General features: G+C 54.9%; 1 protein-coding gene across 7 annotated transcripts; it reads right to left on the bottom strand.

Annotated features, from left to right (window-relative positions):
* Positions 1 to 733: 733 nt before the first annotated feature.
* KRT7 (keratin 7) lies at positions 734 to 22,560 on the bottom strand. 7 transcript variants are annotated; one of them, XR_014233363.1, is made up of 10 exons: positions 22,097 to 22,560; positions 20,470 to 20,681; positions 18,290 to 18,350; positions 16,992 to 17,087; positions 15,422 to 15,586; positions 14,187 to 14,312; positions 11,669 to 11,889; positions 3,677 to 3,900; positions 2,653 to 2,684; positions 734 to 2,118 (listed from the first exon to the last, which is right to left on the bottom strand). XR_014233363.1 is itself a non-coding variant. In XM_082350549.1 (9 exons), the coding sequence occupies exons 1-9, from the start codon at positions 22,424 to 22,426 to the stop codon at positions 9,652 to 9,654; spliced, it is 1,431 nt and encodes a 476-aa protein (XP_082206675.1). In that variant the 5' UTR covers positions 22,427 to 22,560; the 3' UTR covers positions 9,497 to 9,651. The 7 variants fall into 7 exon arrangements, 3 of the variants coding, with proteins under 3 accessions (XP_082206675.1, XP_082206676.1, XP_082206677.1); XR_014233364.1 differs by having other exon boundaries at positions 734 to 977; XR_014233365.1 differs by lacking the exons at positions 734 to 2,118; positions 2,653 to 2,684; positions 3,677 to 3,900 and adding exons at positions 9,756 to 9,809; positions 10,180 to 10,214; positions 11,472 to 11,564.
* Positions 22,561 to 22,780: the final 220 nt, after the last annotated feature.

Raw genomic sequence — 22,780 nt, 5'->3', positions numbered from 1 at the left:
GTGGAAGGTGGACTACACTCCTCGTAAAAGCAATACTTATAATTTCTATATATGTAAATTTAAGTGTGGCAGGATTTGCCCCAAGGAAAAATCTTAGATTTCCTGACTTCCCCTTTGAGTACTGTTTGGCAAGGCCCGGTGCCTAAAGAGGGACATTGGGAAACAGTGACTAAATCTGGACATAGGGAAATGTTTCTTTGGAAAACACCATCCTCCCTAGAGATATGGCCATATGAGGGTGTTTATGATGGTAATAATAATTTGTGGTTCAATATTAATGGTAGTTTAATGATATTTGATCAATTAACTGGTGAACAGATATGTTCTAGATTAGGGACAAATAGAAATGATTTGGAAAGTTATTCTTTAATAGATTATTGGGATCCTAATATTGTTTGTTGCTATATTAAATTGCCTTTGAGTAGCAATATTCAAAATAGAAATTGTAAAATATATTTTAGATATTTTAATGGCATTATAAAAAAGGAATGTCCATGTAGGAAAAGCTATGTGGGGGCTAGGGATATATAGAATATAAGGATATATTTAGACTTAGGTGTTAAGGTTGGTTAACCACCAAGAATAAGTCTTAGAACATGTACTGTACGTAATGGTAACCTTGGAATTTATCTTATGAGAAAATCTAGAAACTAAAAGGTATGGTTTACGTAATCTTTTAAGGAAATCTTTGTGGGTTCAAAATGATTCATTCTTTCGACTCAAAATAATAATATTACAATGTATGTTAATGATTTATGTAATTCTACTGTAATCTATATATGAGTATATGAAATAAAGAAAGCACGAGATGGTGCTATTTTTACTTGGCTGAGTCCACGAGTCTCAGTCTCCTTCCTGTTGACTTGGCTGAGTCCACGAGTCTCAGTCTCCTTCCTGTTGTTCATCGCCGACGCTGTCCATCCTTTTGGGGTATCCTGGATCCTGTTGGAGATGGACTCCGACACTACACCATGGATCTGGAAGTAGAAGCAAAGCTGGAGTCTCTGATTCCAAAGCCCATGTTTTCCTCCACCGTGGTATGCTGTTCCCAGCCCACAGTCAGATCACTTGTTCAACTAAAACCTGGGCCACCCAATTGTGTCTATGTCCTCCAGCCCCAATCTGCCAGGGCCATCTTCCCCAGGGCCTGCCTTCAAGCGCCCCTGCCAGGGCAGCGGAAGGAGGTCCACCTTCATCCCTATCTCACTGTATGTCTTTCTGGTCCATGTCCTGGTTTGTGGCCTGCCTCACCACCAGACCGTCATCTCCAGAGGCCCAGGACTAGAGTGTCTTGCCCACCAAGCACTATGCCTGACCCTCAGAGGCCATTTTGCGCTTGTAGAGTGAGTGAGTGGATGAATGAATGCAGTTCTCAGCAACTCCGCCTGTGGACCCCAGGCTAGGAATAAGTCCACCATCATGCATGAATTAACCCCTTCTTTCCCTTTCACCAGGGACCCTCTGACACACACACACACACACACACACACACACACACACACTCACCAACCTTTAAGATCCTGGTTCTATGATACCACCATCATCTGAAGTCACGTGGACCCACACACCAAAGGGTGCCCCCTTTTCTTTCCCCTCCCCCAAATCCGGCCAGCTTTGTCTTTGCTCTGGAGATAAATAGCCTGAGGAATCTAGGCACAAACAGCCGGAAGCCTCCATTCGCTGCATAACTTTTTATTGCAAAGGAGGAGTCCCAGGAAAAGAGGGGGTGGGGTAGTTCAGAGGGGTGGGGCGCTGGGTCCAGATAAGCCAAACGCCTTGCCTCCCAGCGGCACAGCGTCCAGCCTGTCCCCACCCTGGGAATGGGTCTGTCATGGTCCAGTAAACTACATTCCAAGACTTTACACTCTAAGGTGGGGGGCAAGAGGGAAAGGTGAAGCAAGGTCCAGAACCGTGGGAGGGGGCGTCTGAGACACAGCGCCAAGTCACTGGGGCGGAAGCTAGGGTTCCTTGACTTCTCCTGAGCAGGGCAGGAAGGGTTCAGCATCCACAGGAGCCGCTGCAGCTGAAGCCCCCGACACCGCCAGTGGAGCCGCAGGGCGCGCAGCCGCCGCCAGGGGCGCTCGTCTCCAGGGCGCCGGGGCCAGCTCCAGACGGCAGCTGGACCGAGAGGCCCGAGGTTGAGACCAGCCCGCAGGTGTTGAGAGCGGCTGGTGGAGGAGGAAACCCCTTCTTCTCCCCTGCTCGCGCCGCCCCCGAAGACAGACATACAGATGCACAGACAACCCCCCTCCCCCAGGAGACAGACATGCAGTGCAAACTCCCCAAAGTGTTAAGAGACACAGACCGCATCCCCCAGAACCAAACTCGGGAATCCCCCCGACCCTGAAGTCAGACGCGGATTCTCCCCACACGAGAATAAAAGAGTCTCCTCCACGGGGATAAACACACAGAACTTCTTCCCACACCCCAGGACACACCAAGAGATCCTCCCCGCAAAGAGCAGACCACAGAACGCCCTCCCCCAACACACACAAACACAAAACAACCACTACGAGAGGGAACAGCCCCCCACAAAAGGGAGACACACAGGCAGCAGACCCCTTCTCCCTTCCCAAGAGGATACACACACAGCAGGTGGCGGGGAGTTAAGATTTGACCCCTCTAACCCAAGTTACTCTATTATTTACTTACTGATGTTCCCTTCCCCAAATCCCAGGCCAAGCCTGCAGGGAGAAAGAGGAAGCAGGTGAGTGAATCCATCTACCAGGCAAAATATTCTCCATTCTTCAAGATAAAGCACTCCTGGCCCTCTCCAGACAGGCAGAAATCCTTCCATCCCTCAAGCTGCTTGGTTCTCTCAGATCCCCTCAGCCCTTTTGAGTAAAGACTCCTTCTGGGCCTTTAAACTCAACCCTTCCTGCCTTAAAGTCAAATAATTCACTTTTATTGATGAATTCTTAGAGAAGGGAGAAGGCAGAAGATCTACACTGTCTTTGGCCTAAACTTATCTTGAAATTAGAGACCATGAGGGGGGCACTTTGAAGGAGACCGCAGAGGAGATAGGTCAATTGTCTGGAGGATATTGTTCAAGCCTCATCCAATCAGTTTCCACCTGTGTGTCCTTGAGGTGGTCTTTTACTCTCTGACACTCAAGTTTTCTCATCTGTAAAATGGGGATAATAGCACCTCCCTCCCAGGGTTTTGTGGCGTTTAAAGAAGACAATAAATGCAGATTGTCTGTTGCACGGTGCGTTCCCTTTCCTTCCCCTCAGACTGGTGAGCCCAGCTGGAGCTGGCAGCCCTTGGGTCTCTACCTGCCTAAGGTTAAAAAGCCAGGCCCTACTTGTTGCCATAAACCCTGCCTCCCCCAGGCCTGGGGGAGAGATGGGCAGAGTTGAGGAGAAGGCACCCCACACTGGGGACTTTACTCCCCCTGGCTGGGCCTTGGTCCCTGCAGCTGCCTCGATAGACAAACTGGCCCCTGCTTTCTGATCCTGGGGGTGAATGAATTGCCCATCACAGGTGCCAAAGGTGCTAGTTAGCTGGGATCTTTGGTCTAAAGGGCTGTAAGATGGAGGGAAAAAACTGGCTCCAGGAGAACAGATCCCTGGATACCCAGCTCACCTCTCCCCACCCCTCCCAAGCTGGCGAGGACCCAGGTGGTGCCCTCCCTATGCCCCTGCACCACCCGTCTCAAGCACCGCCCAGCCCTCACCTGCTCTCCTCGCCTTCCAGCAGTTTGCGGTAGGTGGCGATCTCAAAATCCAGGCCCAGCTTGACCATCACGAGCCCCTGGTACTCGCACAGCTGCCGTGCCATGTCCTGCTTGGCCCGCTGCAGGGCGGCCTCCAGCCAGGCCAGCTTGCTCTTAGCGCTTCCTGAGGCACCCTCCTCCTGCAGAGCTGCTGGGTCCTTGCCTCCTCTCCCTGGTTCGCAGGGCTGGGGGTGAAGGGAAGACCACAGACAGGAGGACATCCTTGGCCCCCACGCCTCCCCACTCAAGAATCCAGACCTTTCTCAGCAGCTGGAGGGCCAATGTGGGATTAGAGATCGTTGTGAGGAGTGAGCGTGCCTGTTCTTAACGGTGCGTTTGTGTGTCTGCCTCACTCCCAGGATGGAGGTTGGGGGCCAGCCGTCTTGATGACTGAGAGCCTTTTGCATCTAGTATAGTGACACTGCTAAAATGAGCTAGGGTCTGGGAAGCATCAAATGCTTTTCTGGGATGGGAGTTGAAACACTGGAGAGAGTCTGAGCTGCTCCAGCTACCTCATCATTAGGTGTTTATTTTAGTTTAGTTTATCAAACATTTATTGAGCATCTATTCTATGTTCCAGGTGCTGTGTTGGGCCCTGAAGTAGGGTAGGGATAAGGAAGTAAGGAGGACAGGAAAAGGGGCCACCAGAACTAGGTCAGGGTGCCCACCACCACCACCAGGGAATTACCTTTCAGAAGCAGAGAGGAGCCCTACAAAAATGTGCGAGGCACCAACCCTGGCCCTGAAACAGGAAGAGCAGTGGGTGACGTGGTTGGTTTGAGTACCCAGAGGAAAGGGATGGACACTTTTTGATTCTATGACCACCTCCAAAAAAATCCAGTTCCTGGAATGTGTTTGTCTGGGCCTTCATTCTCTTTCTTTCTCTTCAAATCCCAGCCTATTGAAATTCTAGCCACTGAAACTTGTGCCCTTTTTGTCCCCAGGTATGAAGAGGAAGTGGCACTAAGGGCCACCGCTGAGAATGAATTTGTGGCCCCGAAGAAGGTGACTGACCCCAGAATACATGTCCCACAACTCAGAACCAAGGACAGAGGCAGAGGGAGCTCTCTGTGATTCAGAAAAGCTGAGCAACTTCCCCAGAATCACACAGCCCAACCTCTCCCCTATTTCTTTCCCCAGATGCCCCAATGCTCCCTGGGTGGCCCTGGACATCAGAGTACACTGCCTGCTTCAAGCAGGGTAATCATTCACCATCCAAGGTCACTCCCATCTGGCCAATGGCTTCCCTCCTCCTTCTGCCCTGTGCCTGGCAGAAAATAGGCACTGCATAAATTTTTGTGAACGGAAGAGTACATGAATGCTTGGGGATGGCTCCATCCTCAGGCCAGCAACAGCTGGGAGATGCTGGCATGAACAGTGCCGTTGTTCCTCACCTCTTAGACTTGACTCAGCATAACTGCCATCAGTGTACTGAGGCACAGAGATCAAGCAAAGGTCTCGCCCTGAGTCACATTGGCTTGGGAGCAGAGCTGATCCCTGGGACTTCTTCTGACCACAGATCTCTAGATTTCTTTCCATGAGATTCCAGAGCAGAGAGGGGTGGATCATCATTAAAACAGCCATTTTACACCAGAACCTAAGTTTCATGATAGTGCAAGCTGTGCATTCTAGAGAGATCATCCTAGTGGGTACCAGAGGAAATGTCTGGAAACCTCAAGACCCCCTCCCTTACCCAGACCTGCTTCTGACCCCTTGAACTGAGTAAAGGACTTCATCAATGCCATGACACCAGGCACTGGAATGAGCAGCTAAGGAGGGCCCAGGGAGTGTGCCCAGCCTGATGGGGTGCCCCTCCCTGGTGGGGAGAGCTCTGTGCTGTCTCCCCAGTGAGACTCCTGTACCACCCTCTCCCTTTAGGATGTGGACTGCGGCTACCTGCAAAAGTCAGACCTGGAGGCCAGTGCAGAGGCCCTGACCCAGATCGACTTCCTGCAGCAGCTGTTTAAAGAGGTGAGGGGCCACAGAGCAGTGGGGCAGCAAGGAGGATGGTATTTGGACATTGGAAAGGACTTGCCACCATTTGGCTTCTGAAACCCCTGGGTGAGGGGAGCACAGGGCAGAGTTGAGGGACCCGAGGCAGGTTTACTGTCAGAAGATGAAAAAGTATAGCTTCTTGTCTTATCTGCCAAACCCAAACAAGCTGTTGTTCCTGGTTACTGTGGTGATAATTATCACAAATTGTATATTCACAATTGGACATCACAAATTGTAAATTGCTGCCTGATTTCAGAGGCCCTGACTGAAATCAGGCAGCAAGCCTCAGAGCTGGGCTCCTCTCAGCCTTGGGACTTTGGTCCTGAGGTGCACTGAGAGGTTCCAGGGTTGAAGGGGAGATGTCACCTTTGTACTGGGGCTTCAGACAGTGAGGCTGTGGAAGAAGCAAGGGCAGGGGACAGGGAAGGACCATGAGAAAGAAGGCTTCCAGGAGTGGGGCTATGGTCCAGGAAGCTCTTACCACTCCCCCACTTCCCCTGAGGAGCTCCAAGTCCTCCACGCCCACATCTCAGACACCTCGGTCATCGTCAAGATGGACAACAGCCGGGACCTGAACATGGACTGCATTGTCGCCGAGATCAAGGCTCAGCACGATGACATGGCCAGACGCAGCCGGGCTGAGGCTGAGTCCTGGTACCCCAGCAAGGTGAGTGGTCCAGCGCCCCCTTCCCAGAACAAGGATGCTAAAAGCTGAAAGTATTAGCAGGAGGGATGCTAAAAGGGCTTTGGCCTTTGTCTAGGTGGGATGGGTAAGGGAAGGGCAGGCAGCTCTCAGGATGGGGTGGCCGATGTGCAAACTGTGGGGCTCAGTGGGATGGCATATCCTGTGTCCCATGAGCATCTGTGCTTCCCACCAATGCGAGGAGATCAAGGCCACGGTGATCCGTCGTGGGGAGACTCTGCGCCGCACCAAGGAGGAGATCAACGAGCTGAACCGCATGACCCAGAGGCTGACGGCTGAGGTTGAGAATGCCGAGTGCCAGGTACAGAAGCCTGGCCCACCCCTCAGCGTAAAAAGTGAACAGGGTTGGCCTGCAGCAGGGGGATTTAAGTCAGACACCTTGCCAAAGTGTGGGAAAAGGAGCAACATCAAACTTCAGGCAAGTCTTCTCCATGGAGAATGCTCTCCGTTCCCGCTGAATGTGGGGTGCAGGGGGAGGGCTGTGGAGGGGAACGGAATGACCAGGGCTTTCATGGTCCCAGGGGCAGAATGGGGCAGAGGAAATAGCACCAGTCTGAGAGGCAGGAAACCTGGGCTCTCAAACCAGCCCTGCCACTAGCTCACCATGTGATTTGGGGGAAGCCATTTCACCTCTCTGGCCCATTGTTCTAGATCACTGACCACGCACTTTGATGTCCCCAGAGGTTAGTAAGTGAGTGGAGCAGGCTGTACTGAAGGCACTAGGGTGTGGTAAACTGGAAAATGAAACAAACGGGCAGAGCTGATCAGATCCAACTGAGGCAGGCCCTACAGAAATGCAGGTCCAGTGTGGCCGGATCCTCTGGTTTTTCAAGAGAAGCCAGGAATTTGGATTTTTACATTAAATTTCAAAAATTAAGGACACTGTGCCAACATTCCCCAAGAGCACTAATTTGCAACCCCTGACCTAACAAACAAGTAAGGCCCCTTCTTCCTCTGATAGTCAATGGTCAGTGGATACCTAGTCTCTGACCCTAAATCCAGAAGAAGGAGCCTTAATAACCCTCCCCTGTCCCCCAGAACTCCAAGCTGGAGGCCGCCGTGGCCGAGGCGGAGCAGCAGGGCGAGGCGGCCCTTAATGATGCCCGCTGCAAGCTGGCCGGGCTGGAGGAGGCCCTGCAGAAGGCCAAGCAGGACATGGCCTGCCTGCTCAAGGAGTTCCAGGAGGTGATGAACTCCAAGCTGGGCCTGGACGTGGAGATCGCCACCTACAGGCACCTGCTGGAGGGCGAGGAGCAGAGGTGAGGACCACATCTGTGGGGATGATGTCTCTTCATCCTCCAAGCTGTGCTTAGAGCTAGGAGCCTGTTTGCATATTATTTGCATCTAATTTGCATCATGATTACTTGGAGGAGGGAATTTGCAAGTTCTGCTCCCCCCAACTAATTTTTGACTCTTTCCTCTCCCCACAAGGTTGTTTAAGGGCATTGGTGCTGTAAATGTCTGTAAGTTATCTATACTGTGGGTTCTGAAATAAGAGCTTGGGGCTCCTGGTGGTCAGTCTTTTTCTTAAAGGGCCAAATAGTAAATATTTTAGGCTTGCGGGTCATGCAGTCTCTGCTCAACTGCTTAGCTTGTTGTAATGTGAAAGCAGCCACAGCCATAGCAATACTTCAGGAATAGGTGTGGCTGGGCTCCAATAAAATTTTATTTACAAAAACAGGAGGCGGGGGGGCAGGGACGGGGGGCACAGTTTAAGACCCTGAAAGGAAGGAGGGGGATGTGGCAGTGAATGATTATGATAACTTAAATAGCTATTTCAGCCTACAGGGAGGGCCTGGGCTAACAGTTTATCAAGGATGCTTGAGGTTAGACTACTGGAAGAAGTGCCCAGGTGTGAGGTTGTTTGAGGGGGAAGGGGGAATAGAAATAGAGGAAAGGAGCTCTGAGCAAGAGAAGACGGGGTGTGGGGACTCTGGCCCGCAGGCAGGAGCCGCTGGTGACGACCTTGCGAGGCGACTCAGCCCTGTTCTCTCCCCTCCCCGCCCCCCGCAGGTGTCAGCAGCTCCCGGGGCGGGGTCGTCTGCGGGGACCTCTGCGTGTCGGGCTCCCGGCCGGTGACGGGCAGCATCTGCAGTGCCCACTGCAGCGGGAACCTGGGGGTGAGCACCGGCGTGTGCTCGCCCTGCGGCCAAAGCAGTGGCGGTAGCCACCTGGTGCGGTTTGCTTGGTGCCTTCTGCTTTGTAAATACACCGCTCCGCGAGCCAACTGTCCCTGCCTCCGGCGGCGGGTCCCAGAGCTCGGAAAGCCCCTGGGCTTGCGGCGGAAGGGCTGCAGGAACCAGCCGGCCTGACCTGCCCCAATTGCTGCCTTCTCCTCCTGCATCTCTCTCCCCGCTTGTCTCTTCACTTCCTCCAGGGACGGCGGGCTCCTCGCCCGCAGCTCTGCAGCTCCCCTCCATCCCCAAGAGTCTAAATGACTGGTTTCCCCCAGCCCTGGGCAAAGAGCCAACCCTGACTCCGGCTGCTCTGGAGGCATGGACGCCTGTGGCTTCTAACGGACAGATTGGTCCCAGGGCCCCTCCAGTGTGGACCTGCTGCTGCTTCCCCTGCCTCCTAAACCCTCCCACGGTGACTGAGGTTGCGTCTCCCAGGGGACAACTTTATGCCCCGCCTGGCTCCCTCTCTCTCCCAGGAAGGGCTGATTTGCCAGTTGGCTGGTTCACCCCAAACCCAGACCTAGGGCGCTAAATGTGTGGTCTTCTCACCACACACTTCTCACCTCTCACTTCTTACTATGTTCTCTGACAGCACAGGGCATTGGCTGGGGGAGCGGGTGGGTGCAAACAGCTCTCCCACCCCCTCAGCAGGAGAGGACTCCAGTGCCCACTTCCTGGCAGAGCCAGAACTTCCAGGGGCTTCTGGGCTTCTTCAGGAGAGGAGCTGGAATCAGGCCCAGCCTTGGGAGGGGTCAAGGCCTCACTCTGGATAAGAGTCAAGTTCCATAGAGCAGCACCCCCATGTTACCACTGTGCTGTCCCAGTTATCAGGGCAGACCCTGTGCTCTCGAACCCTCCCCTCCCCACCGCCTTCCCTGCCCAGCCTAATGAAGCCAGGATACCAGGTGGTGGGCATGGGCTCACCCAAGCCTCAGAAAGCAGCTGCTTTATTGGAAGCTATTCTGACATCATTTTTCAGACTGCCTTGCAGTCTTGGGACCAGGGATGGGACCAGGGATGGAGGTCCTTTTGAGACGATGGTGTCTCCCCACACCAGGGACTCAGTTGCGGGTGCTCCTGCCGGGGGTGGATGTGGTCCTAATGGAATAGGCCTTGGGGGCCCCAGGCCCTCCACCACTGGAGAATCTCAGGGCATTGCTGCCCATGGTTCCCCCGAAGGTCAGCCGGCTGCCAGCACCGCCCGTGGAACTGACCACAGCTGAGAGAGAAGGGAGGAGGTCTCCATCAGCGTGAGGCCCACTACCCGAGGCCCCCGCCCTTCTGCCATAGCTGCCCGTCTCCCTCCTCCCACCCACCTCCCTTCCCACCAACAGCCAGGGGCCAACCCAGAAGGAGCCTCAGACAGAGATGAGGGCTGCTCCACACTGCCCCCACCCACCCTGTCCCGTGCATGGCTTTCCTGGGCTGTTGAGCCTCTCTGGATGGGAGCTGCAGGCCCCTGCTGAAAGCTATTGAAGGGAAGGAGGCTCCCAGCCTCCAGAAGGCCAGGCCTTCAGGCCGATGTGCCATCCAATAGACCCAGCCTAGTGTGGACGGCATAGGTGATGGGCCCGCAGCCAAGGACTTACAGATGTTCACGGCTCCCACTCCTGCTCCGGTCATCCTGGGGCAGAGGAGATACCTGTGAGGGCTGCTCTCTCCTCAGCACTGGAGGAAGCATTCCCGCACCCCTCCGTCCAGGCCCCGAGCAGAACTGAGGTTCCTTCCTCTGTCCCCACACGTTCAGCCTTCCTTCAGCCTCTTCACTTTGGCCCTCCTGCCTACTGGCTACATGACCTTGGGAATGTCTCAGAGTCTCCACTTCCTCACCTATAATGGGGCCTAACTCAGTACCAACCTCAGTGTTGTTTGTGAGGGCTAAATAACATAAGTTACCTAAAGCCCTGGGCACACAGGATTCTGTAAATGGTAGCTGTTCTCGTTGTTTATGTAGATGGCTGCCTCTCTTAACCAGATCATAAAATCCTCAAAGCAGGCTGGAGCTTATTGATTCCTGCATCTCCAGTCCTTAGCATGAGGTCTGGCACACGGTAATTACTTAATATGTGTTGAAATAATTAGTGAATCGTTGACTGAGTGAATTCAGCTCCAGCCGGGACTGAGTGGGGAGGGAGGAGAGGGGGTGTTTATAAGCAGGCTGTGGGGCTGAAACAGATCTTGCCCTGGAAATTAAAAATCTATCCGAGACAGCTGGGTGTTTGTTTTGTGACTCACAGTTCCACTGTCACCAAGCCCTTGGCCTTGGGGATGAGTTTACTCTGCAGGGAGGAGGAGAGGCCTCAGTTTAGTGGAGGGAGTGAGGGAAGCCCAGCTGCAGCCCCAAATCCTGGAAGGGGGCAGGGCAAAGGTCAAGGGCAAGAGATGGGGACACTAGGAAGCTTCCAGGCCACTTGTCTGTTGACTGAATGAGTCAAGCCATCAAGGTACTAATGAAGACCCAACTTAATGGACATAGATGTGGAGTTTTTTGTGAAGAATTCCCTGGAAGACTAACCCAACCCAGCTTCATCTCAGGCTGCAGGTGAGTATGCAAATATTTCTGGAGACAGGGGAAATTTACCTCCTTACCACGCTCAGTCAATACCACGTGACTTAGCCCTCAGTTATGTAGTGAGAAGCAGCCTGTCGCCATGGAAGATGCCTGGACCAGGAATCAGCAGAGCTTGACTGCACACTGGCCCTGTCCCCTCAATTAATGAAACTAACCACAATTTCCCCTTCGTACACTAAGGAATCAGTAATACCTGTCTTGCTTACCTGATGTGTTCTGAAGATCAAATAAGATAACCTTGCTAATAGCCGCCCCCCCCACACACACACGAAAGCGCTGTTACTACTTCAACTTTCCCACCGAGCTTACACCATATGGTCTTTCCCTCTCGAAAGTCATCTCATCAAGGGCAAAGAAGCAAGCATCATCTGTACCCTCCCTGCACTTCCCACACGCAGTGCCCTGCAGAAGAGGGTACACAGGAAATGCTTGCAAATGGATGAATGTCAAGCCCCAGGCCTCACTGAGCCCCAGAAGGATCCCCTCTCCAGATTCTTTGTCCTCACCAGCTCTCCTCGCCCTCCAGCAGCTTCCTGTAGGTGGCGATCTCGATGTCCAGGGCCAGCTTGGTGCTCATGAGCTCCTGGTAGTCCCGGAGCTGCCGGGCCATGTCCTGCTTGGCTCGCTGCAGGGCGGCCTCCAGCTCCTCCTGCTTGGCACGTGCATCCTTGACGGCCAGCTCCCCGTGCTCCTCGGCCTCGGCGATGGCAGCCTCCAACTTGGCACGCTGTGGGGAGTAGTGGGGCTTTGAGCTGGGGGGGCAGGCCTCACCAGCCACTGCCCTCCTGCTTCCCCATACTGCAGTGAGCATCTGGGCACCTTGCTGACGGTGGCTTCACTGGCACCAGCCTCCTCTCCCAAGCACCAGGGAATCCCAAGGGTTTCAAACATGGGTTTTGATACCCAATGCGTAGCTTCCACTTCTGGCTCTGCCACTTACAAGCCATGTGATCTTGGATGAATCAACCCTTCTAAGCCAAAAGTCTCCTCTTTTCTAAAATAGCAGTCATCACAGTATGTATAGAGAGATATTGCAAGTAATGAAATAATACAAAAGTCTTTGGCACAGTGTCTGGTAGACAGCAAGCATTTAATAAATGCTATTATGATCACTATTATGAGTAAATGCTATTATGATTTACAAATGCCCGCACACCTGACCCCTAGCTAGAGGAGTTCCAAGGCTATGGGATTCTAGTTTAGTCCTCAAATTTCAGGCAGCTGACCAGAACCAAAAACACCTTCAAAATAGGAACCAGTTTGGAACAGGCCCAGAACAGGGAGACTTGGAGTACAGAGACGCTGCTTGGAACCCCTAGACTCCGAGTCAACAGGCCCCAGGTTTGGGCAGGGGTGGCGTGATTCACGACGGACGTGAGCAGCAGCTGCCGCTTCCTGCCTGGCCTTAGTGTTCCCTCTCTCATGGCCCGTCCCTCACTAGAGGAGCCTATTTAGTCCTGAGCCGCTTCTTGTTCAGCCCCGAGAGCCACCATCCCCATCCCCTAGCGCGGTGCTCCTCCTCCTGCCCTCTCACAACCGTGCTCTGCCCTCAGACCCTCTCCCCTCAGAGCACGCACTCTTCCTCTCTGCCCAACGCCCCCAGTCCTGCCCAGGAGGCTGGCTGATGCCCTCTGCCCCCATCCACTGGTCAGTGCCCTTTCCTGTCACACTGGTGCCCCCTTGGCAAGGCCATGCCACTGCCTCTGAGACCCCGACAGTGATAGACACTGCAGCTCCAGGGTCTGGCTCTGCCCTGTTGGGTAAGAGGAGAACCGGATGTGGCAGAAGCTGTGGCGTTTAGGAAACCGCCATTCATCATTCTGTGCCTCCCCTCCAGGTCTGGATGCTGGCTTGCTGCACCGGTGACTCACAGCCCTGAATCTGTGCCAGGAGAAAGTTTCCACCCTCGCCCTCATGTAAAAAGGCCTGCAGGGCTCCAAGGGGAGGACATTTCTGGGTAGATCACCCCCACATCCCGTCCCCCAGCTCATCTGGAAAGTAGTCACCACCCATCAGCTTCCCTCCCTCCCCACTGCAGACACCCGCCCAGGCTTAGCTGCCCCGACCACCCCCATGCCTTGGTCAGGGCTTGGGGGACCCTTCCTCATCAATACCCCCCACCCCAGCTTCACAGCACCTCCTCGCATCAGTCTGTCGTCTGAGACCTGTGCCCTGACTATGTGTCCGGTGCTGGGAAGGGAGGAGCAGTGAACCAGTTGGGGGCCCCTGCTCTTAAGGCATTTGTAATATCCCAGTGGAGGTAGGGGACAATACTTATTTATACTTAATTAATAAGTCTTACCTAATAAGTCAATACTAAAGTAATAAGACAGAAAATTTCAGAGAGTGATAGGTGTTTCAGGAAGCTCACACAGACTGCTGAGAGAGCGGCTGGGTGGCTGAGGAAGCCATCTCTGAGAAGAGGTTTTTGTCCTAAACCCCAGGGGTGAGAAAGGGGCAGCCATGTGCAGAGCTGGGAGGACCACATTCCAGGTAGAGGGAACACCAAGTGCAAGGGCCCTGAAGCATGAAAATGCTTGGCAAATGTAAGCTACAGGAAGCAAGAGCACAGCCAGAGAGGGAGTGGTGAGGAGTGAGGTCAGCAGGTGGGGCGGGGCCTTGGGAGCCATAGTGAGGGACTCTGCTGGCCTCCAGCCCACCACCCCCCCACACCCCTTCCCCCAGGTACACATCGCACCCAGAGCTAGGTGCAAGGAGAGGGCTCAGTACCAGTGTGGTAACGAATGGTGGTTCTAGTCTAGCCAGCCAGCCTGAGGCTCCTTCCACAAGCTCTATGCCCAGCTAGGACTCCTGTTCTCCCTTCGGTCAAGCAGGACCTGGCCAAGAACATTTCGTCCTAGAGAGCTCACAGGTGGGCCCGAGAGACTTGAGCTGCACCAGCCTCGTCCCCAGAGCAGCAGGGACGGGGTTGACACCCTCGCCCCCAGCCTCCTTCTCCTCATCCTGAGCGTGGTCCCAGCCGGCTGCCCTTCACATGCCCCAAGGAGAAGGGCTGGTGCCCACCTGCTTCTTGATGCTGTCGATCTCAGCCTGCAGCCTCTGGACGGCCCGGTTCAGCTCCGCAATCTCATTCCGGGTATTCCGGAGGTCGTCCCCGTGCTTCCCAGCCTGGGCCTGGAGGGTCTCAAACTGGAGGGACCACACAGAAGAGTATGGCAAGGGGTGGGCCGTGATTACAGGTGACTTGTCTTCTCCCGACCCAAGGAAGGCCCCAGGTTCTGAGTGACAAGCCCTCCCAGCTTATCTTCCCAGGGAGGGACAGTCTGACTCCCAGCAAGCTTTGCCCGATGCCAGGAGGCCAGACTCCCGGACAGTGGGGTGGGGGAGGGGTTCAGTTTCCTGCCAGCCAGGATGGGGAGGACAAGGATGGCTCACCGGGCCCATTCCCACTGATCCCGGGGCTCTTCCCATTCCCATTATGTCCTAATGCTGGAGAATCACTGGAAGTCTGAGATCCTCACCTATTAACCTCTTCGTCAGCACCACCCATTTTACAGATGAGGAGAATGAGCCCCAGAGAATAGAAGGGACTGGCCTAGTGTCACACAGTAAGTCGTTATTGGCATGCATGTGTCCTCCCACGCACCATGGATGATTCCCTATCTCTGCAGAGACATTGCTCTATGCTGCTTTTAAACCCTCAGGCTCCCTCCCCCAGATCACTGGTTTGCCCCAGCACACCCCCTCCCCGCCCATTCCCTCAGCACCTGTACTGTCAGCTGCCCTGCCCACACCCAGTGCATATAACGATTAAACCTGCTCTGGAGCCCTTGGACCCAGGATCTGGTCCCTGCTCTTCCATCTGCTAGCTGTGCAGAGCTAGACAAATCACTTAACCTCTCCATGCCTCAGTTTCTTCATCCGTAAAAGGGGGATAATAATAGTGCCTACCTAACAGGGTTGTTCTGTGGGTTATATGAGTCAATACAGGTAAAACATTTGAAACTTTGCCTAGCATTGTGCTTACTTGCCAGATTTTAGCTATAATAATTATTAATCCATGTCCATTTCCTCTGCCCTCTCCCCCCACATCAGGCTGGAATCTTGCCCTGGGCAGGGACCTGGCCTATTCCTCCTCTTATTCCCAGGACACTGGAGACCACCACAGATTTAATCCCTGGTGCCTGTCAGCACAGTGGGACCCAGGCCCCAAAGGCTTGAGACAGGGTGAGGAGTAAGGGAAGCCGCCACCGAGGACTCTGCCAGGAAGAGAAAATATGCCTCCAGCGGCCACCCACCTTGGTCTGGTACCAGGCCTCGGCCTCGGCCCGGCTGCGGTTGGCGATCTCCTCGTACTGGGCCTTGACCTCGGCGATGATGCCGTCCAGGTCCAGGGAGCGGCTGTTGTCCATGGACAGGACCACAGACGTGTCTGAGACCTCAGACTTCAGCTCTTTCAGCTCCTGTAGGGACCAGACAGAACATCAGGACTTGGGGCATGACCCATCCCTGTCCCCGTGCCCATCCTGGGATTCCCCGCACACTAGGGAAAGAAACAGGGAGAAGAGGCCAGAGTGGGAGTGAGTCACCAGGTAGCCAGGGGGCACAGACCCAGCACCTACTAAACAGCTCCACCAGCCCTGGCTCCCAGAAAAGCCCATTAGCACCTTCTGAAATCAAAGAGTCTGGTAGGATCACAGCGGACAGACAAGTGACAGAGTGTGGTGAACTGCGGTGGCTCCTGGCTGCGAGGTGCTACTGGATTTGAGCTCTGCTGTGAAGGGGGTCACTAAGGGGTGGGTAAAATAAGTCATGTTCCACCCTATTATGCACGCTCTGCAGCCTTTAACACCGATGATACAGCCGTATTTACGGACAGGGAACTATATCTGTGGTATACTGTTACATGAAAAAAGGTATGATTCTATTTTATTAAATATATGTATTTCTATATCTCTATGTGTATATATGCACAGAAGAAGTCTGAAAAGGTAGGTATCAAGATAAGAGTAGGTATAGGAAACTTGTTTTCAATTTTATGCTTTACTTAATTCTCTAGATTTTCTGCAATGAGTATGTATTTCATAATGAGAGGAAAATAATTATATATACATGTATATACATACACACACACATATATATAACATGTGATAGACATATGAAGGCCCACATTGAGACCAGAAGTACCCAAAGTCAGCCTCAAGGATCCAGCCCCTGAAATTAACACATGTGGAAATTCTCTCGGAGTTGCTCATGGAGGCTGGATGTGCAGGTAAAGACCAGACTGAAGAGAAATGAGAACTGGTCTGTAATTTGCCTCACGTTTTCCTGTGTCCCAGAGCAGCCAGATGATCGGCCACCCTATCTTCTGCCTAAGGCCAGAGACTCACACTGACGGAATGAAGAGGTTTTTAAATCCCCTTGAGGGAAAGGAACTGGAAGCCCAGGGCAGGGCAAGCGTGAGCAGGAGGGGAGATGGGAGGGGCAGGCAGAGACGGTGGCCGAGCGGTGGGCGTAAACCCTCAGGCACTCCAGTCTCTCCTGACTCAGGCTCCCCTGCAAGCCCACCCAGCCCACCTGTGAACCCTGTCACAGCCCGGATCCCTCAACATCCTCCTGGTTTCTTCCAGCCCGTCCCAATCCCCCTTCCTGACAAATGATCATCCCACCCTGGTGTGCGGCTCCAGCTCCTACTGAACTCCTCGCCCACCATGGATTCCTGAATCCAGAAAGAATAAAGAGTAGGGTCAACTCCCCTACATGCACCCAACACACACCCCGGCTGACCCAGAGGCAGGGGGTGGACCAGATAGCCCCCTGGCTAGGACATGCAGGTTGCGGCACATCTCCCACCCCTGAGGTCCTCACCTCCTCATAGAGGGTCCTGAGGAAGCTGATCTCATCATTCAGGGCGTCCACCTTGGCCTCCAGCTCCACCTTGCTCATGTAGGCAACATCCACATCCTGGGAGGGGTGGTGGTAAGAAGGGGGAGAGGGACACCATGTCCTCAGTTCGAGAAACACTTAGGGGTGGGAGCAAGCCAGTACTGTCCAACCCCCAGAACCAATCACTGCTGCCCTACCAAGAAACATACAGCTCCTCCAGGCTGCCTGACACGCCCATGGTGGGAAGTTCCCTCCACTGGACCCGCCCAGGCTCGAGAGGAACATCATCTCCGCGCAGACCCAGGACTGGAGGTGCCTACTCAGCGCTGATAGCCCAGAGCAGCCTGAAGCCCCAAACCTAGCGCTTTACCAGTTCCTAAAGGCTTTAGTGGTTTAGACACACCCCCGGCTCTGCCGCCTACTAGCTATGTGACCTTGAACAAATCACCTCAACTTTATCAGCCTCAGCTTCTCATCCGTCAAATGGGAGAGCATGAAATCATTCAGACTCCAGGACACCGCTCCCAGAGATGGCAAATCTCTAGCCTAAATATGTAGCTTGCAGCATGGGTGATATAAGGCAGGTGGGCAACAGATAACACCGCAATTCTGGGCCCCTGAGAGCCATCCTTTGCTGTGGTTAAGCTCCTGTGGAAAGGGCTCACTTCCACTCATCCCTGAATCTCCAAGGGCCCAGCACTCCGGGGCAGGTTACATTTCTGTGGATGGGCCTGGAACACTGAGTGAGTGTGTTTTGAATCAGAATCTTAAGTCAATCCCCTCTAAGATATTCCTAAGGCCTTCTGACCTCACTTGCACACCTCCAGGGACGGGGAGCTCACTTTGCCTCAAGGCACCCCATCCCATTCATTCAGTAAATATTTCAGGCATGCCATGTGCCACCCTCAACTGTAATTAAATGTTCTGATAGAGCACTTCCTTATTTGGGGTTGAAATCGTCCCTTCTAACCTCCATCCTGTAGTCATAATTCTAACCCCTCCAAAAGCCCAGAAACAAGTCTAGTGACTCGCCAGACACACCTACCCGCAAATACACACACACAGACATGCAGACACATATGTTCACATACGTACACGAAGCAGGCTTATAAATGGCTGGCTTCCAGATCTCTCCTTCTCCAAGCCCATCGCTCCCTTCTTATAGACCCAGCCAGACCCTGACCACAGGTCCCTACTGGCTGCTCAGGTGAGAGGTATGTGGTCCCCTGTCCCCTGTGCTTCCTACAATGCCACCCACCCTACCTGTCTGACCCCCTCACCTTCTTCAGCACTACAAACTCATTCTCAGCAGCTGTGCGACGGTTAATTTCGTCTTCGTACCTGCAGTAAAGGAGGGGAACATGGTGTTGGTGCAGCTCTGCCTCCATCCCCCCACATCCAGGTGTGAAAGTCTGCCGTGCATCACCTTTACCCCCTCCTTAATGACACACCTGAAAAAACAGGTGTCAGCTACGAAACAAAATGTCCCTGACTTTTCCATATGGCTGTTCCTAGGGCTTTGAGTCTTGGCAGGCATGGGGGTGAGGGAGCTGGGAACATACGTGAATCAAAGGACAAAGGCTGCATATACCGGGAGTGAGAAGACGAATAACAGCCAAGCTTATGGACCACTCTGTACAGGGCCTGCCCCGTTCTGTGCTTCTCATGCATTCTCTCAGTTAATCCCTGCATTCTCTCCGTTAATCCCTACAACAATCCCATAACAATGGTGCTATGATTCGCAGGGAAAGGAACAGAGGCACAGAGAGGCTGAGTCCTCTGTCCAGTCACCAAGCTGCTAAGTGGCAAAGCCCGGACCTGAAGCCTGGCCATCGGACGCCTGAGCTCACACCTTAACCTGCTTAATCCCACCCGCTGAGGGTGAAGAAGGGGCCTGAAGAGGAGGAACCTTGTGGACTCAGGAAGGAGGAAGAACCAGCCCCCAACTTGGTGACAAGCCCCCATCGCTACTCCCAGAGCCCCCGCCTCCATCCCTCTTTCTCCCAAGGAGCCAGCCCCCTGCCCGTAGGAGGACGCCGGCAAAGCAGGGCACGGAGCAAGAGGGCAGGTGGGCCTGACCCAGTATTTACTTGAGGATTCAAAATAGGTGTCAGAAACAGAAAGTCAGCAGCGTCCACGAGCTTCTGGAGAACAGCAGGAGCGATGTGGGGCAACTTTAGTGGGGAGCAAGATGCTCAGGCAGGCAGAGGCCCTCCAGGAGCCCAGACCCCCAAAGTCCCACTCCCCCAGGGCCTCTAGAAGAGTTAGGAAAATATCTGCGAGGCCGTCTGTCCACCCCTGCTGTGCCACTGGGCCCAGAGGATGTGCAGATAGGAGCTCCCTGGGCAGCTGCACTCAGGACCCCTTCCAGTTCCTCCTTCAGCCCCGGCCTGGACCTCAGCCTGACTCCCCAGGAAAGTGCTCTGTGGGTTCTGGGTGGGGGGGTCTGTGTGCACAGATGCACACCTGACAGCAGGGGCTCACGGGTCGTCCCAGGCCTTCCCTGTCCTGCACCGGTCTGCTTCCACCTGCCGTGGGATTAATCCTGTTGACTGTTGCCCTAGGGAAGTCGGGGGTGGGGATGGGGGGCGGGGTTGGGAATGGAGAGACACTCTCTGCAGAGGCCTTTGTTTGTTCTACCTCCAGTCAAAGCCAGTGTCCCTGCTCCGGCTTAGTCATACATCTCCCCAGGCAGAGCACAGAACTCACTCATTACCCCGAGTGCCCACTGGGCAGGGATGCCCGGCCCAGCCTCTGGCTTTGGTTTCTATTCAGTGTGAACAGAGAGTTCAGAGGCACTTCAAAGGCCTGTCCTCAAGACCCAGCCTTCCCGGCCTCCAGCCTCCCACTCCCTGCCCCTCCTCACAGCCTCCTTTCTGGTTCCTGCCCTGGCCGCACCCACCCCCAGCCCCCACAACCCCTCCCATCGCTCACAATGATCATGCTCTCTGCTTCTTTCCTTCCCAAGTTGGTTCCAGGTCGCCTCCTGGGAGTCAGGGGCCCAAAAACAAGCCCCAGCTCTCCCAGTGACCTACTATGCGATCTCGATCAAGCCCCTGAAACTTTCTGGACTCTAATTCTGCACGGGAACAAAACAGAGTTGTTCTAGAATAATCTGAGGGTCATGCAAGTTCTGACGCACATCATCTCTTGCCCTGCCCTTTCCTGGGCCTTGGTCAGGCTTCCGAAGGGAGCAGTGCAGATCAGGGCTAGGCTGAGATATTTCACTGGGAGTAAGTCAGAAGAAAGGACCAGAGCGACTTGGAAACGGCCCCCAGAGACAAAGAGGAGAGAGGAGAAGCAGGGAATGTGTTAATCAAGACCTTCCCTTCTGGGAGTTGTTGTTCTGAGCAGCTGTACCCCCTGACCCCTGACCCAGAGAGGATTTGCAGAGGGTGAGCTGAGAGGGGCACATGGGCCCAGGGCATGGATCCCGGCAGGTCGTACTGCGGGGCAGTACTTGTTCTTGAAGTCTTCCACGACGTCCTGCGTGTTCCGAAGCTCCACCTCCAGGCGGCCCCCGTCCAGCTGCAGGACCTCGAGCTGCTTCCGCAGGCCAGCAATCTGGGCCTCAAAGATGCCCAGGAGGCAGCTGCTCTGGGTCGACTTCTGCTCCTGCAGCAGTGCCCACTTGGTCTCCAGCAGTTTGTTCTGCTGCTCCAGAAACTGCACCTAGAAGGGGCGGGAGAAGGAAACTCATGAGAGGCAGATCGTGCCACCCACAGTGCGGTTGGGAGGGTCTCCAGCCATCCAGCAGAATCCACGCTCCCACTGGCTCTTCCCCCAACCTGGGCCCCTAGCCCTTGGCTCTCTCCTCCAGGATACTCTCTGTCTCAGCTGTCTCAGAGTGTGTCCAGGGCTCAGGTCACTGACATGTGCCAGTGCTTGTGCTTTAGGGTCTCCTCCCTCCTCTCCTTCCCATCGCATCACAGGCGATGGCCTCCACCTCCCTCTCTGAACGGCTGCCCCCTTCCTGTCTGTGTCCTCAGCCCGACTCGGGCCCCCTCCCTTCAGGCTGGGACCTCATCTCTTCCTCTCTCAGTATCCTCTCTCCCCTTCCCTCTTTCTCCAACAAAGCCTCAGGACAGGATGCTACAATCAAGCCAATGTAAAATAAGTCCCTAAGGAGCACCAAAATGACTGGTGGTGGGAAGCGAGCCTCCTCAAAACCAGCAACTCAGGCAGCAGGATCTGGGGGCTGCAGCCGAGCAGCAGCGGGGGGAACCTGGGCCTGGGGCTTCCTGTGGAGGCTGCCCCAGAACTTGAAGGATGTGTACAGTCTGAAGGGTGAAGGAGAGGAGGACATGGGGGACCAGGGAAGCAGAGAGGTACACAAAGGCAGGAAAGGGAAAGCCTGCTCTATGCCCAGGGGGGAGGCCCTGGCCAGAGGGGCCCAGGGGGCTAGCCCTTAGTTCTTGGGTCCAGCCCCACAAGTGCACTCCCCCCCCCATCTCTATGCCCCACCCCTTTGGGACATAAGAGGAAAAACACCTCTTAAATGGCCCTTCCCCGGGACCCTCAGTGCCCCCAGATGGGCTCTCTCCAAGGGCAAGTATAACCTCACCTCCTACCACCAAAAGGAGGATGGAGGACCAGGTAGGTGGGGCCGATGGGGCCAGGAGCCTGCCTCCCTCCAGCCCTTTATTTCCAGCATCTGCTAGATAATAAGTGGGGGTGAGGGGAGAATCTCACCCTGCCCCATCTCTGACTCCGCACAGCCCCCTCTCGGAGAAGGGGGCCCAGAGAAAGAAGTCCTGGCCTTGGCATCTGGAGTTCCCAACCTGACTCAGATGACAAAAGCTGCCCAAGAACCCCAGCCGACTCACAGACACAGCCCACCAGGACAACCGGACAGACCCACGCACAAATTCCCGGAGGAAAAAGCAGGGAGATTTGGGAAGCTTGCTGGAAGAGAGGGCTTGGAGGCCGAGGGGGACAAAAATAGCTACAGGGTTCATGGAGAGGGTACAGTCCCAGATATCGGCGGAAAGAGAGCAGGCACCAGCCCTCCCAGCCCCTGGCCCACGTGCGCTGCGGGGCGGCTGCTGGGGCCTGGATCCTGGCTTGGGGCAGCGCGGGCCGCTCACCTTGTCAATGAAGGAGGCGAACTTGTCGTTCAGGGTCTTGATCTGCTCGCGCTCCTCCTGGCGCACCTGCTGGATGGAGGGGTCGATGTTCACCTGCCGCGGGGTCAGCAGGCTCTGGTTGATGGTGACCTCGCGGATGCCGGCGCCCGCTGGGCCCCCGTAGGATGAGCGCGCTGCCACGCGCGGCCGCGAGGCGCCAAGGCCGTAGAGGCTGATGCTGCTGCCGCCGAAGCCGCCGGGGCGCACCGAGTTCAGGCGCATCTGGGTGCCTCGCCCCGGGAAGGCGGAGGAGCGCGAGCTGAAGACCTGGGAGCTGAAGTGGATGGACATGCTGGCTGGGCCGGGCTGGACCGAGCGGCGGGCGACAGGGGGCCGAATTCGCTGACCTCCGGGCGACTTGGCCGCTTTTATCCTCTAGGCGCGGGCGGATAGGCTTACACAGGTAGGGGCGGGGCTGGCCGCCAGCCACCTTTCTCTGCCCGCCAGCTCCTCCCGGGGCCGCGCTTCCGCCATCGCACCGTCCACCCCTCCGAGGCCCAGGCTTTCGGTCCAAGCCTGAACCGTCCAGAGTGGGGAGGAGGGCCGCAGAGGCTCAGACCCCTTGATGCAGGCGGACGCAGAGAGCGGTGGAAGACAGCGGTCCCCGTCGATCTGCAACGGGCTCAGTCAGGGAAGGCTCCCTGG

Source organism: Balaenoptera borealis (assembly GCF_965194805.1).
Source record: "Balaenoptera borealis genome assembly, chromosome: 13".
NCBI lineage: Eukaryota > Metazoa > Chordata > Mammalia > Artiodactyla > Balaenopteridae > Balaenoptera > Balaenoptera borealis.
Note: the sequence above shows the minus strand (reverse complement) of the source record. Positions and strands in the feature narration are given on the sequence as shown.

Coding starts and splice junctions, on each gene's coding strand:
- KRT7 (XM_082350549.1), bottom strand. CDS start 22,426: ATGTCCATCCACTTCAGCTCCCAGGTCTTCAGCTCGCGCTCCTCCGCC. Junction 18,351..20,469: donor GTGGAAGACTTCAAGAACAA/GTACTGCCCCGC, acceptor CCTTTACTGCAG/GTACGAAGACGAAATTAACC. Junction 14,313..15,421: donor AGGCCTGGTACCAGACCAAG/GTGGGTGGCCGC, acceptor TGGTCCCTCCAG/TTTGAGACCCTCCAGGCCCA.